The sequence below is a fragment of the Poecile atricapillus genome, chromosome 4 (genome assembly GCF_030490865.1).
Source record: "Poecile atricapillus isolate bPoeAtr1 chromosome 4, bPoeAtr1.hap1, whole genome shotgun sequence".
Lineage (NCBI taxonomy): Eukaryota > Metazoa > Chordata > Aves > Passeriformes > Paridae > Poecile > Poecile atricapillus.
In genome coordinates this window covers 44,346,147-44,362,226 of record NC_081252.1, presented here as the reverse complement: position 1 = coordinate 44,362,226, position 16,080 = coordinate 44,346,147, and the positions used below count along the sequence as shown (strand labels likewise).

The 16,080-nt window shown below is 40.0% G+C and overlaps 1 protein-coding gene across 5 annotated transcripts in view; it reads right to left on the bottom strand.

Moving 5' to 3' along the window:
* Positions 1 to 6,952: 6,952 nt before the first annotated feature.
* Positions 6,953 to 16,080, bottom strand: part of STOX2 (storkhead box 2) — a 141,863-nt gene continuing 132,735 nt past the window's right edge. For all 5 annotated transcript variants that reach the window (XM_058837644.1, XM_058837649.1, XM_058837648.1 and 2 more), the window contains one exon: positions 6,953 to 12,635. In XM_058837644.1, coding sequence (XP_058693627.1) covers positions 12,440 to 12,635 — 196 coding nt within the window. In that variant the 3' untranslated portion in view covers positions 6,953 to 12,439. The remainder of the gene's footprint in view (positions 12,636 to 16,080) is intronic.

The following is a 16,080-nucleotide window of genomic DNA, read 5'->3' as shown; positions in this document are numbered from 1 at the left end:
TGGGTGTAAAAACTAACATTCTAAAGTAGCCTTCAAATAGCAGCTGTGAAAGAGGGGAAAAAAATTTTTTTTGAAGATGGAATTCAAGTTTATGAGTTGGATTATACAAACTGCTTGCTTATATTGCTGCAGGGGCTGGGTGAAACATCCTAAAATATCCCCTTCTGCCTTAATCTCAAGTGGTTCCTTACAAGAACACTTCTGCCAAAGAAATAGATTACTATTTTCCCCCCTCTAAACAGAATAAACTGGTGAGGGCAATGAGCTTTCTTTGTGTTTCATACAACTTCTTTCTTCAAGAAGAACAAATGGGATGAACAAACCCAGGTCCTACAAAGATGAAACTTAATATCCATAATGTGGGGAGCTTTCCAGCAGAAGACAGACTCTGTTTTATGCGGAAATAGCTGAGTGCAGCCTGTAAAGGTCTAGCAATTAATCACGCGCTTGAAGAAATACAACACGCTCATAGAGGCTGATTTTAAATGCTTGCTGCTCCAGTTTGGACAGTGACAAATTAAGGCCCCCACAAAAGCAGGTGTGACTCTTGAAGAAGCCCTCTGAGGGCAATTAAAAATGGGAAACCAGCTGGTAACTGTGCAGATGTGACAGCTGGGGCAGCTCAGGAAATTAATACAAAGGAAGAGGATGGAGGAATAAATGGTGTAGGAGCAGAGGCAATAGAAAGAGGACCTGCTCTCCACAGGGGCTTGCTCCATGGCAGATGAAGTGGGATGGGCAAAGTGGTGGCAGCCACATATCCCCATTGCACTGGAGAGCTGCCACACACAGGCTTCAAATGAATCCCTCAGAGAAGGACCCCAAAACCTAGAGGAGCTGCTGCTTTGTGTGTCACACCATTTCCCCTGGTGCCCTGGGGTCAGCTGGATTCAAGGATGTCTGAAACAGATGGCCTGGGCACATCTGAAATTGTCTGTGGTACCCTGTGATGGAAAAGGCAAGGGATGAGATCAACAGTGGATTTTCCCAAATGAGCTTCAATGAGCTCAAATCCAACAGGTAATATCCAGCCAGGTTTCACATAAAATGCTTCATTGTTCCTGGTCAGTTCACTGTCTCCAGTGTTCACTGTTCTGAATCAGTCAAGAAAATGGTTGTTTGTCCCATTGAAAATATAGGAAAAAATTCAGATATATGACAGATTATAAGGAATTTTTAATTTTCCATTAGGGGTACCATTTAGGAAGTGTGAGCAAAATTATAAATGCCACCATGTAAACAAACAATGTATCAGTACAAACCAGAGCTCCTCATCCCATTTGGAAAAGGATATCCCCATGATTGTCATCACAATTTCTCAGTGCTGTTCCTCACATCTACTCCTACCCTGCCTTTCTCCACACATCCAGTGTGTGTGAGGCATCATTGGGACAGAATTTACCTTCTACCAAAGTGCGGGCTGGGGAACTGTTCCTATCAGTCTGTTATTCTAAAGTAATTTCTTGATAAAAATCTCTTTCCTGTTGTGAATTATATGGACTATTTCTCAGAAAAAGCTGTCAGCACAGATCACTATACTTTTTTGTTGTTTTTTTCCCCCTTGTCCACAGGAAAGGTGTACTCCTGTTAATGTTAAGCTTTGGCATCCTTCCAGGAAGCTGAGCAAAACAGCATTTCATTTGAGACTGCTGATAAAAGGGCAGTGTAGGCAGGGTCTTTACCAGTTTCAACCTCTAAATAAAAATATCTCTCTAGTGAAGAGCTGCTTGGCCACTTGCCTGACTCTGTGAAGCTGAGTGTTCTCCACTCTCTTGAAAAAAAATCTTGTTTTGTTGGCCCTATTTCCAGCATAGTGTTGAAGCACAGGAAATTTTCTGTGTAAAAGGAGCTCTCCTGTGTTCCCTTCCAACACTTGCTGATTGTCGCCAGTGTGGGTCGTGACAATCCTAACAGTGAAATCCTAGCCAGAATGCCAAATAATAAGGCAGGTGGGCAGCTTCACTGTGAGAAAGTACCATCCACAGTACCTGTATACTTGGGCACATGCAGTCATTGCAGCACAGAGATCCCCTCTGGCCTAACAGCTTTCATATGATAAATGCATCCTAAGACCAAATAAATTCTTTTATAACAAGCTCAGCACCCAGGGTCTCAGCCAGGGACAAGGGCGCCAGCTGGCCAGGAACAAACCCAGCCTCAAAAAGCAGGAATTTTTGGCGAAAAATCCTGCGAGGGTGGGAGAAAAGACGCAATCAAAGAGAGCCACGAACACAGCCTGAGGCTCTATTGAGCACACAAACAGCAGCCACAGGGTGGAGATGATCTCTGCCAGCACTTTTCCTCTGAAAGGATGGTAATGGGCTAATCTGGAATTGGCAATAGGTAAACAAAGAGAAGATACACGATGAATCTTACAGAATGGTCTGAACCTGTTCTTTATCCCCCTTCCAGTTCACCTGACAATCACAGCTAGAAATGGAGAAGTCCTCAAATGATGTTTAAAAGGTTTCATGTACCAGCATGGCAAACAGAGCCAACAGCAAAACTTCCCTGTCTCCAAGAAGGGACATTAGTTTCTGGATCAACAAAGGTCCACCCATCTCCAGACAAATGTTTTAAATGCAGTGAAAGAGGTTTTCAAAGCTGTTTGTCATTCTGTAAAGCTTTAGTTTTCTGGGACTTTATTTTTTTTTTTTTTACTTCTGTCTGAAAAATAAGTGGGTTTCTCATTTTGTTTTTATTCCTGTACAAACTTTGATTTGGTGAAACATGTCTGCTGCCTAACAGCAAAGCATGAGAGATAATTGTCTCTCAATATTGGGTTATAGATAACTATAAAACAATAAAGGCAATATACATTGCCTGCCTTAGGTTTGAGGACTTCTGAGTTCCTTCATCATGAATTAATAATAAATCTCCAGGGTCCACTGGCAACTACTTAGAAATAAAGCACTGTGGTTAGAAGATAGAATGACTTTCTTCATAAGTAAGATAGAAGTGGGGAGGAGAAGATAGGCCACTAGTCCCATCTGTACTAGATGGGACACAGCCCATGATGCCAGGGAGAGCTCTGGGGAGCTGCCAGCCTGCCAGGCACAGGAGCTATGGGACAGCAGAACAATAGAGCTGAGGAGCTTTTTAGGTTTCCTTTTCTACTTTGTGGGCTGGATGTGTTCTCCTCCTCCATGGGTCAAGGCAAGTGAAGAGGGCTCCAGTTGAGGTCCCTCTGTGGACTTGGCACCTCTGCCCCTCAGGCTGGTCACCAGGGTGGCCTTGTGCACTTGTATCATGATGGACAAAATGGTTCCTACCCCTCTCCTCCTCATGGTGCCTGCCTTGATACTTCTGCCACAGATTTCATCTGACCTCTGCCTCAACCCAGAGTCCCCTGGGAATTTTCAGCACTCCTTTAGAAGGAAAGGGAAAAAAACATACTGCTTTGTCTAGGTTAAAAAAGAAGAGGGGGGGAAAAAATAGGTGGTTACCATTTTACCGAGCTGTGCCAGGGTCATGCTTTAGGTGAGTTTTACAGCTGGACCAGTTACAAGTATCTTGAAGTCATCACCAGCTTGTGTCACAAAGAAGCACATTAAACTGCAGCAGCCGGATGCCCAACAGGACTTCTCTGTTCATGTTGGGCCTGAGCCAGAGGCCTGCACTAAACTGGACAGAGAAGAGCCCCTCCCTCAGCACAGCCTCCTCACAATGGGGGTGAGTGGTAGCAAGGGGCTGGGGCCCCACATCTCTTCAGGGAGGAAGCTGAGACTGGGGATTTGGTTCAAGGCTACTGAGCAAGGAACAACGGTGTGGAGACCTCACTGTGGAGGCAGGGATATCTACCATCTGCCATAACCAGAAAGTCAAATGTCCCTCTCTGCTGTCCTTGTCCCTGTCATTGCCCATAATCCTAAGGCACCTAGCCCAAAGGTTTGCACTTCTGAGTCCTTAAGTATGCAGTCTTGATGGCTGCTCCTGGCAGTCACTGCCCAGTGGTGTGTGCACAGCGCGTGCATGGTGGAGACAGCAACAGCAGGCTGCAGGTACATGGCTCATAGGTGGGGTTTCCATCCCAACCCTTCCAGTGCACAAGCTGCCCTGTAAAGTTCATTACTTAGGTCCTCATTTTCTAAAAACCCAGCTAATAGGACCCAAAAAGGCTGTAGTGCTATGGCTCTGCTCCTGATGTGCTTCCACTGGTAGAGAGGTTTCATCAGCAAGTGGTGCAGCCCATCTGTGCTGAGACTGCAACTGGAACCACAGCAGGGTGTGTGTGGGTGCCCAGGACAGCCCTTCCTGGAGCACAGCCCTGCTTGCAGCTAAAGTGCCAGTGCTGGTGTACCTTTTGACTTCTGCATGATGAAAGCCTACATCCTCAGAGGCCCCTGACTCTTGCTTGTCCTCTCACTACTGCTGCTACTTTGCAGCTTCCTGCTGGAGTGACCCTCTTTGGCACTTTCATGGCAAATGGCCTAATTTTACCAGCAACAAGCAGAGGGACAAGAGGAAAGAGATTGAGAGAACTCAAAACAAAAGGCTTCAGGTTTCCCTAAGCAACCAAGCAACCAAAGCATGTAATTATTTTAGTGTATGCACAGTCATGTTGGTAAATTTATTTACTGTCTTTGCTTACTTTCACATAGCTGGCAGAACAGGGTTAGGTTTTATGTGCTTATTGGGATGAGAGAGAAGAAAAAAGTTGTTAAATGGAAGTGCTTGGGATTTCCCGTTCGTTGTCCCCATTCATCACTTCTGTGACAGCTGGGCTAAAAATACTTTGCTAAACATGAGAACCTACAGGCATAGAAGGAAGTTGCTTATAAATGCAAGCTCAGCCATCTCCACAAAACCACAGGTGGTTATCAAAGCCCCAGCATCAGTGACTGTTCAAAACCCTTCTCTCTTCAAGTACCAGCTACAGTGAACAGGAGTGTCAGAGCCATGGGCTCCTTACCTACCGTTTAGGAAAGATTATTAAGTAAAGGCCATTTTCTTCATCTCCATTCTGCAAAGCACAGCTGAATCATTTTCTTTTTTAAGCATTTACCTGAGACCTTACTTGATGCCCAGAGGAAGACAGATGTGACCTGGTGTTCCAGTACATTTTGGGGCTTTGTGTCTCATCTTTGAGCCCTCAAATCACAGAGATGCTGGACAGAATAGCATATAGTCTTTAAAAAAAAACAGGAGCAGCAGTCAAAAGGAGGAAGAGAACAGAAAGGACTAAAATATGGGTGTATATTTACATTCCAAAACATTTTTAAAATTAAAAACTGCAACAGCATGGCTTGAAGGGAAATGCTGACATGAGCACCTATCCTGAAGTTAACCACATTTTCTTCTCTAAGGTCTTTGTGATAAGAAGAGAAAGTAAAAAAGGGAAAGTAATGGAAAAGTGGGAGAAAGACACTGTAAGATTAGAATGACATTTTTAGAGGGGAGGATGAGAAATGGGCCAGAAGACTGTTGTGTCAAGTAACATGTAGTGGAAAAAAACCCCCAACGTGAAGGAGAATAAATGTAAAAAAGAAGCAGAAGATGAGGGGATTCAATAGAAGAAGGATATTATAGAAAGTAAGATGTGAGGAAAACAATAGACTAAAGAAACAGTTGAGAGGCTGATGGAGAAAAAAATCTGAAGATCTTTCAAGAGTTATCATATAGATGTAAGGTATCCGTAGGTTCAGAGGGATGTAAATCTACTCAGTGCTCTCTGCAGAAAAGCGTGACCTAACAGCAAGAGTGTACTTCCTCAGCCAAGCAGTGGCCCTAGATATTTTCAGTATGTTACAGGCCATGTTTGACCAAAAAAAATCACTTGATCAAGATCTTCAGTTTACCTGTCAGCAGAGTAATTATAAAGAGAATTCAAGCCAGCCTTGCAAGCAAGTTTTAAAGTGCAAGGTTTGGTAACTTTGGACAACAGTAGTTTCTTTCTAGGAAATTAATGATTAGTCTATTTTAGCACCTAAAATACAAGCACACCATAAGGATAGAAACAAAAACAAAGTGCTGTGTTAGGGGGAAACAGTGCTTGCAAACTTCTCCAGTAATACTGAAAGGCCTTGAAAGTCTCAGTCTACCAAAACCAAAAACTGACTTTGCATGTGCAAAGCACTAGCTCAGTGCTGGGATAAAGTCCTAACTTAAACCTGTCTGGTTTTGGGATTTTTTGCCCCCATAATTCAAAATGCATAATTTCATGAAGATGAATTACAGTGGAAGCAGATGGATGAAGGGGTATGAGCTAAGACTAGGAACAACGTGGTAGCAGTATGTGCCACTAGCAGGTGACAAGCCAAGGTGCTTTAGACAGCACCTACTTCCAAGAGATGCTGCTTTGTTTTTTATCTTATAAATGTTGCAAATTCCCATAGCTGACCTTGGCAAACAGCAGGTCTCATGGCACAGCTCTAGCAAATCCCCTAGACCCTAAATTTGCTCCAAACCCTCTTCCAGGTGGTAGCAGAAGGCTGGAAAAGGTCACTTGCATGTTACATTGTTCACTTGGGCCTTTCCAACCAGCAGCTATCAGTTTTCTTGAACAATGTGAAAAAAATTCCTTGCTAGAACCCTCTTCTTGGTATGCACCCGGTCCTCCTTTAGCTCATGAGGATGGAGAGGAGAGTAAAAGAAGGACCTGACACCTGTTGCCCTTAGCATCAGGAGGTCCTAATGGGTGTCTCATTTCCTGGAGCTTGGGTGCATCTCAGCTGGGCACTCAGATTCAGTGGAGATCATACTTCCCCTGCAGCTGTCAACTTCATGTCCAGCCCAAGCTAGAAAAAAATTTTCTCCCTTGCACTCTTAATAGCCCAAAGAGTTTTTATAAAGCATAGGGGAACACAACGAGTTGTTACAGTGTTTGTTTATCTGAGACTTCTGGTTTGCTGTGCAAGGTTTCCTAAGTGAGGGAGAGAAACAGAATGTTAAATGGAAATATAAGTACACTCTCTAAAAACCACCGATGAGTGCAAAGAATCCACTTAGAACATATAACCAAATGTTATTTAATATTTTAAAAAGTAACACAATCCAAAATGGATATTTCACACAACACTACATAAACAACATGAACACAATATTACCATATGGAGGGACTTTCAAATATAGACTTACAAAAATCCCTGTCCTTTTTTTTTCCTTTAAATTATTATACTAAGCATGACAAGTAATCATCATTTACAATATGGTACACTGACACAATAAAAACCATGTTACAAATGTGCTGTTATAAATCAGTAACGTTAGGGAAGACATTTCATGAACTGCAATTATTTCATATGAAATACTATACAATATAAACAGAACATCCATCTTGGATGACCTTTACAGCAACCAGAGACCAAGTAATTTTTTAATTTTTTTTTTCAGTGCAAACACATTTATACAAGGCAGTCTTGGCTGCAAAACTCCCTTCTAACATACAGTAAGTCCCACTTGCATTTATTAACTCATTTAAACCTAATGCAACAGCCACATTCAGTCACTCACAGAAAATTACCTGCAGAATTATGATCCCTTTAAACTTAAAATCTCCTCCACACATAAAAGTAACATCTGTGCCAAATACTCCAAGGGCCCTTTCATACTTCTGGGTGGGTATCCTTTGGGTGGCTCTAACCGATATATAACAGGAGGGCAGTGCACCACATGGAAAATCACCCTTCCGAGGTGGGGCACACTGGTGCTGTCATGGATCCCGGCTGGGTGGCTGTGCATTTCAGCAGGGATTCAGCCCAGGCTGCCCTTCCAGAGCCAGGTGCGTGGCCTTCTGCTCCTCTGCATTTAGTGTCTCAGGGTGGGGGGAGGAACACGGAAACCCTCAGCTCAGAACTGAGCTTCAATGGAGTTAACGACCCATTCCCATCTCTCTCAGATCCTCGGAGATCAGGGGAGTTATGCCAGATTTACACTTGCATAACTGAAACCAACGTTTAGAGCGCCACTGTGAAAGAAGTGTGATAGTCCCGTTTTCTTCTAGCACCAGCTTGGCTTTTGGTGGGTCCACTGCATGTGTCTCATGCAGTAATGATGCACTTTACTTATGTTGGGGGGAACGTTTTAGATATATAGCCTTTTTTTTAAAGAATTTTGTAAAAAATAGAACTTTTCTCTCTAATACTGTACAGTTTTCTTCAGAAGAGCAAAGAGAATTGTAAACTGTGGATATGACACCAGATCAGGAGTGCTATTTGCTTTCTCTGTACAATTTGAACAATTGTGTTGGGAAAAGCACTACAAAATGTATTTGAAAAACAAATTTTTAATTAACATGACTGTTTCTAAAACCACTGCTGCCAGTACTCGTATGACTGCAAACTTGGTTTTGGAACTGCTAATCCAAAAGTGTCTGCAGGGCCATAAAGTAGTTTCTTACTTAAACAAACCGAATGCATCAAAAGAATAATTTCAGAATATAAACATTAAACACTTTGGTAACTGTTAAACCTACTTCAGTAACTTTAAAAAAGCAACTAGTTAATAAGTTCTTCTACAGACTCTTAGCCTTTGCTTTTTCCAATGGGCCCAGACAAAAAGTAGGGTCAGTGAACTCTGCCTACCTCACAGGCAAGTGCTTCAAGACCCTCAGGCAAAAAGGTGTGATTTAAGTGCAAAGTGTTATCTGTGTTCATGATGGCCTCTGAATACTGGTTTGCTTGTTCTCTTTCCTAATGAAGACTACTGCTGGCAAGCACTTAGGCCACGGTTTTCATTAAAATATTTGTTTTCCAATACATTTTTTTTTAAAGTTGAGTGAACATTGTTTCGCATATAACAGTCATTTTACAGTGGTCCTGGGAGTCAAATGGCTAATGATTTCTTCTAAATTTTAACTGAAATACTTAAAATGGCAAAATTAGCTCAACTGATGATTGTATATTAATTTGCATCAGGATAATGGTACTAGGTTTGCTGAAAGGTGTTCATAAATCGGGATTTGTATATAATGCGATCTGCTTAGGTTCAACTGCCACTTTCTTCCTTTGGTTTTTGCAAAAGTCTTTCTTTCTTCCCTCTTGAAAGGTGGCTTGTTGCAGCTGGCTACTTTTCAAAAGCCAGATTAATTTTTCTTGGAAACTTGCCCACGTTCTTTGAACAATAGGCACATACCTCAAGTAGGGACCCTGATACTGCTCCCAGCAACGTAAATTAAAGGCTGTTGGTAATTTCTGTAGGAGCAAATGTTTTAGATGCACACAATCTAGAGACCAGAGTGCATATCATTAAAGGAAGAGCTGTTTTAACACCCTTGCCTGTTCAGAGAAACCATGACGTACTAATGTTGACAAAGATGGAGGCAGAATAGGGCCCCAAGTATCTGAAGGCTGCCAAGAAAATACCCAGAGTGTCTTCTGTTAAACCCCAAACTGTCAATCATATTTCACAGACTGTAGATGTTTCTAATTTGCTAAATTACAAATACATTTTCAAGTTCTACCAGGCAGAAATTTTAGCAGTAACTGGGGAGAGGATGGAAGGTTTCAGCCTCCCTTTCACTTTTATCCCAATTATGCAGCCTTGTCAAAGTCTTTAAGTGACTCATCTGAAAGCCATCTTTTTAACATTGTAGAAGGAAACTGTGGCAATGGAAACATGATGACTTCATATGCAAGCTTTGACACACAAGAGAACGCCATGACCTAATGCTTCAAAGTTTCTAACCTTGCTTTGTACAATACACTTTTCATGTTGCTGCATTTCATCAAATTCATGGAGGTAGTTATATGTGTAAAAAAAATTACCATAAAAGTAACATGTTGTATTATAATAATACATATTAAGTGTGCAAAATGCCGACAGATTTGTGTTGACCCTTTACAGTTGAACACAACACAGATTCAACCTAATCTAACTCTGTAAACCTTTAAATTGATACATTAGAAGAATGATAGATAAGCAACCACATAATACAAGGCTATGATTTCATCAAAGGATTAGGGTGACATAAAGCACTCAAGCTCCACTCTCGTGGTTTTGTTACCAGAACCTCAAGATGGAATTTTCTTATTTTCCATTGTTGATTTTAAAAGGAAAAAAAAAAATCAAGATTAGAACGTTTCTATTTGAAACTTCTGTTTACATTCCATATTCCAAGAGTCACATTAATATTGGTACAATGCCATGTCAACATTAATATGACATTTATGTTGTCTGCTGGTCTCTGGGAACTTTAGGAAATAACATACTATACAGTTTATAGGTATGTACTGTCACATTTTGTTGGAATTACGTCTTCTGTACAACCAGCTGCCTGCACAAATTCTGATTAGCTTGTGACAAACAATTGTTTCCCCAAAGGTGAAACCTGTTTCTGCTCTTCGCATTTTAATACTGCCATTAGTACTTCAGATCATCACTGTAAATTTTTTTACCATTTTGACATTTTTATTTACTGAATTGATACATACTACTGATGCCAGAGCTCCTCTCAGAAACAAAACCACAGTCAGCCACTGCATAGTATATGACAATTCCCCACAAAAACTCTGACTCTACAGTTTGCATGGAATAAGTACGGCTGGAGTTACATATTGAATAATAAGATGCATCATGCAAAGCATTATATGGTAATTAGAGCACATCTTGGAAGGTATGATAAGGCAGAAGGCTAAAGGCCAAGTGACTTTGATAACCAACCAAAAGCACAATAATTTCCTTTATGTGCACTGAAAGGTCTTATTGCTCCTATGAAATGCAAATCATACACTGAAATCAATGAAAACAGACCTGTGCATTGACTGGGTAATCTTGACAGAACTGGAAATCGATTGTGTCCAAAGTTAGAAAGCTGTTTTAGAAGTAAATGAACTATATCCGATGATGTAACATAAGGCTGAATCGTCAGTAAAGACTTCTGATGACAACAGAGAACATAAGCGAGGCTCAAATGACTTTGTATACAGAGTAATAAATGTCACCAGAACCTGATGAAAATACTGTGTTTTAGTATGTACAGTTGGGTTTCATACCTGTGTACGACAAGAGCTAGACAGGGCAAATAACCCTTTTCTGTGAAACAATTTGGGCTGTTGCACATTTTAGTATCTTTGTTATTCTTCCACCAATTTGTCTATTCTGATAAAAAAGTCAGTTTGTTGCACTACCAGGTTGCACGAGTAACAGAGCAGAATGTGACCCTGTACCTAAAATTACTCTTGGAGTTTAACTATCTTTAGAATTTACTCTGCAGTAATTAGCATAGTACTAATTACATTGAAGTAACAGTTTAGGGAGAGCAATTAGGATGTACCATGTCTGCAGGACTCAGATTTCTACTGCAAACCAAGTGGACACATTGAATTTCTAGAAACTAGACATGTCCATAAAATGCTAAATTGCAAATAACATCCACTGAATAAAAAGGCCAGAAGTTTATAATTCTCTAAATTTTGTTCTCTGATAATCATTACACTGTATGCTATTTTTAATAGCCTAATTTAGGCACTCTATTTAATAAGCTACATAAAATAGATTTATGTCCTTCCACTAGAAAGAAATCAATTCTTCAGGCCATACTTGTCATTTATATCATAAAGGATATTTTTGTTCAAAGAAATTAGTTATCCTGATTCCTATATTAATGGCAAGTTGCAATACCAGAAGTGACACGAGAATTAATTATCTTTTTAAAATAAGTGAAATATACTGAATACATCTAATATATTTTGTGTCACTCCACAAATTGTGGCTCTATGACAGTTAACATCTTTCCCTTCCCTCCCCACTCCCCACTCTATGCAAAGGCCCACCTCCTCACCAGTGACTATGGAAGGTCAAGTAGCAAGTCTCATTAAGTAAACACCTCTCATATTTTTGAAACAAATGGAGGAGCCACCTCCCTTCCCACACTCCATATGTGGAAAAAAAAACAAATCAAAACAAACCTCAAACCTCCTTTTACTTGCTTAACCAGGTATTTGTAAAATTGTGTCACAAAAATGCACAGTGAAAATGACTGATTAGTATTAATTCACATATAGAGCTGAGGTCATGACTTGTCATGTTTGGCATTGTTTTTCCTCATGGTGATCCTGGCTGGTTACTTTCAGCAGTGGCTCAGTTTTCGAAGAAAAAAATGATGAACTCTGCAGCAGAGTTTAGCCTCTGACCGGGGGCATCACACATCTGTGGCATTTTTTTAAATGAAGTTGGCAACTGCATGGACATTGAAAATGCAGATTACACTTACAGTGTCTAGACTTTCATATATGTGCTCAGTTACAATTAAGTGAAGCAAAAAGTGTACATATTATCCCTACTGCTATTCTGTTGCTACAGAGCCGCAAATGTGAAAAGCAATACCTTGAAATAAATACTTCTTTGTTGCCCCTAGTCTACATAGCAGCACAGTTTAAGTGAACACTAAAACTGTGATTGAGATGCTTGTTTTATTTTTCCCCAAAGATGTAAACATCAGTCCCAGTGTCGTAAACTTTGCTGTATAGGATGAGACAGGCGATCTGAGGCAGGCTGACTATCAGACACTAGTGACAGAAGCTTGCAGGCAGTTACCAGGTTTCTGCAGTTTCTCAGCTTCACTCGTGGGTGGGTCTGCAGTGGCTCGGAAATTGAACGTTGGTCCTGCGCCACCATGTGCAGGGCTCAGAGCAGGGTTCTGACGTCTGTTGCTTTCAACAATACTTGAAGTGTTGGATGCCAGGCTCTCACGAGTACTGGAATGGAAAAGAAATATATATACACACTCATATATGACAGGCCTATATATCTATTGACCAGACAGGAAAGGAGAACAGAGTGTTTTATAATAGGTTTCCTGTGTTTGTATGTAATGTCACGTCAATGAATCATTTCATTTTGACAGTACACATATGTTCCTCCAAAAACTGTCCCAGAGGTGCTCAGCAGTCATCATACCATAACACAGGTATTGGACTAAGCACAGCTGAGACTGTCACACAAACTGTAAGCTGAACCAGTATCAAGCATCTGGATTTTTCACTCAAGGAAATAGCTTCCATCTTGCACTTGGAATGTGCTAGTTTTCTTTTCCTGACTGGTGCAGTTTTGCACAAACTAGCTTCATAAAAAACAGTTCAGTGACTAGGCAGAGCTAGGACAGCAATCATATAACACAGCATACTCCACTGTCTCCTCTTCTACCTATGTTTTTATACACAAAATATTAAATTAAAGTTTTACTTTACATTAAATCCTCGATGCCTCTGAACGCAACACTTTGATTTTGCTTTGCAGCAGAGATGATTGCAACTTACCAAGACAATGAGAAATCTTAACTGCCTGGTCCGTGATCTTGCCCTGGACAACAACTAGTGCTGCTATTTCATTCAGAAAATGGACAATGTTCCTTTAGTTCTAGCATATCATTTAACCACAAGAGTGACAAGACTAAACACTTTTAAAGATTAAACCTTTTAATGGTACATCTAACTATGAATGCAGAGCAGCTTGTATTTTAGTCTACAGCTTTTAAAAAGCTCAGCCATGACATGCTAAGGCTTTTACCAGTACTGCTGGTTTTATTGTCTTTACACTATTAAATAATTTTTCCTCTCTAAATAATGTGTGCCTGTTCAGGAACAGATTTGTTTTCAAACACCCATGTGGCCCCCTGGTCATGTATCCTTCACCTGTACCCCTATTTCTTTGTAAAATGACATCACCACTTGCTATGGAGATGTTTACAGAATACATCTAGAGGACTGAATCCAGTTATCAAATAAGCACTAAAAACAAGGATACTAATGACAGAAGTTTCATAGTCAGTTTAAAGTCAACCTAAATTTACCTGCTACTGAAAGGGGTAGCTCTTGCCTGCCTTGTGTGGATTTGACCCTGCCACATGTTTCTGCTGCTTCCCTGACTAAGCCTTGCAGGCAGCCAGACAGATCAGGGACCGCTCTCAGTTAAATACTAGCCCTAAAAAAAAAAAAAAGATTAGTGCTAGCATCAAGGGAAGAGTAGGGTTGCACAGCTTTAGATGTGGCAGGGGAGAAATGTGTCGGTGCATGGCATAGTGGAAGGAAAAAACTTTTCTTAGTCACAGGGCAGATTTAAATAATCTTAAACTGACTGAGTATGGAAAATCAATGAGCCTTTTAGGAAAACTCTCATAGATCTTTTAAACTGGTCAAAATGGATGGTACTGATATTCTTCTGCCAATGATTGTTTTATTTCCATAGCTCCAAAAAGCTATGATGGGTGACACACATAGTAAATGATTCCTGTGAGTTGCAATGATGTATGGTGCACTTGTCTTGCTTATTTTTTAACTCCTCTCCCTCTGCTTTTTAATGAAAATAGATCTTAGTTTTCAGAGATGATTTAGTACTGTATTATTCTTTATGGGACCACCAATTCCAGATCTTCAGACATGCTCAACTCTGGTATTACAAACTGACCATTACAGCATGTATACACAAAAACTGCATTGAAAATTTTGCATGCAGAGTAATGCCAAAATTAGCTTTCTTTAGGTAACAAAGGAGCAACAGTATTATAAAAGCCCTAAAAATAAAGGAATAAAATGAATCTTGACAGCTAGTATTTACTATATATAACTTGCATAAAAGCAATGCACAAAATATTGAGGCTTTTTTTCCCAATGGTGATTAATATGTTCACACATTTTGCACACAAATACTTTGGAAGTCAAATGACCATTGCAAATCTCTTTAACTGCAGCCATTTCTTCCTGTTTTTTTTACTGTCCTTTTTTCAATTTATCAGACTTTAAAAACATATTTTACTTTTTTATAGTGTGAAATTGGTAATTTGATTCCCCTAACAACATTGCATACTTCAGTTTGAATGGAAAGATACCACCCCATCTCAGGAAGCAGAGTTACATCATCAGTGGAGGCCAGAAGAATATACCTGAGGAACATTATCATATGCATGACCTGTTCTTATATTCTTCCCATGGCATCTGCTAAAAGACACTGTCACACCTAGCTGAATCTTACCAGATAGATGCTGGATGGCTATTTTGTATTTCCTGGAAAAGGGCTGTGGAGTACATTTTTTATTATAAGGCAGGATAATAATAACAACATGGTACTTTTTAGCCAAAGTTGCTCATCTGTTTCCTTTTTGATTTCAACAAAGTGGTATAGCAGCACTAAATCCAGTATGCTTAATACATCCTATTCTCTTGCTAGCTAAGTTTAACATAAACAGAAATTTTAGTTTTTATGTAAATAATTAGGGAAGAAAATGTCTATCATTGCATTAATCAGAAACACAAGTTTGATATTCAGCTACCATACAAAAGAGTAGTCCAAGAACTGATTTTTAATCCAGTTGATATCTTATCCCGGAGGTGACTCTCATGCTGTGCTGAGTGAGACAGGCTGAGCAAGAAGCAAACACCACAACATGCTCCCCCACAAAAACTGACTCCAAGTATAGCACTTCAACTACTGGAAGAGATCACATTTAAAAAAGAAAAGTGCAAACAGTTTAATACAATAGTTCTTTGTGAGAAAGATGTCAGGCATCTGCAGAACAATCAATAACAGAAAGCCTTCTCAAGCTTTTTTTTTAGAGTGGACTCAGTGGTATGATTTACTCAAATTATTTTTCAGGTTTTCTACTCAGAAAAAATATACATTCGCTAGAAGCCTGCTCTAGTTTGATACATCACTGCAAGCTGCATCAGGCTCACTAATTTCTGTCATGTCATTAACATAAGTGGGAGTAAACATCAAATCCAAAGGAATTTCGTCCAGAGTGACAGGACTTCAACTGAAAATGAAATTTAGTCCTGTGTAGAAAAAAGAAATCCTTCACATGCCTTTCTGAGAGCCTTTGCTATAGATGTAAAAAATATATATATACTTCTGAGGAACGAGAACGCCATTTACAAGGGAAAATAAAACAATGACAGAAAAAACCAAAAAACCCCAGTTTTTTCACATAATACAAAAATCAGTCTTGGAGGTTTTATTTTTAAATACAGGCAATAAATAATTTAAGCTTAAGTAGGCCACTCTAAGAAAACTACTACTGTAAATGATTTCTGTGTTCTTAAGAGTTATTGTTCTGAAGTCTGATGAGTTCCTATGCAGGCCAAACAAAACTGGTCACGCTCCATTCCATCAAGGACCTAGGACTGCCAAAGGTCAAACAGACAAGGA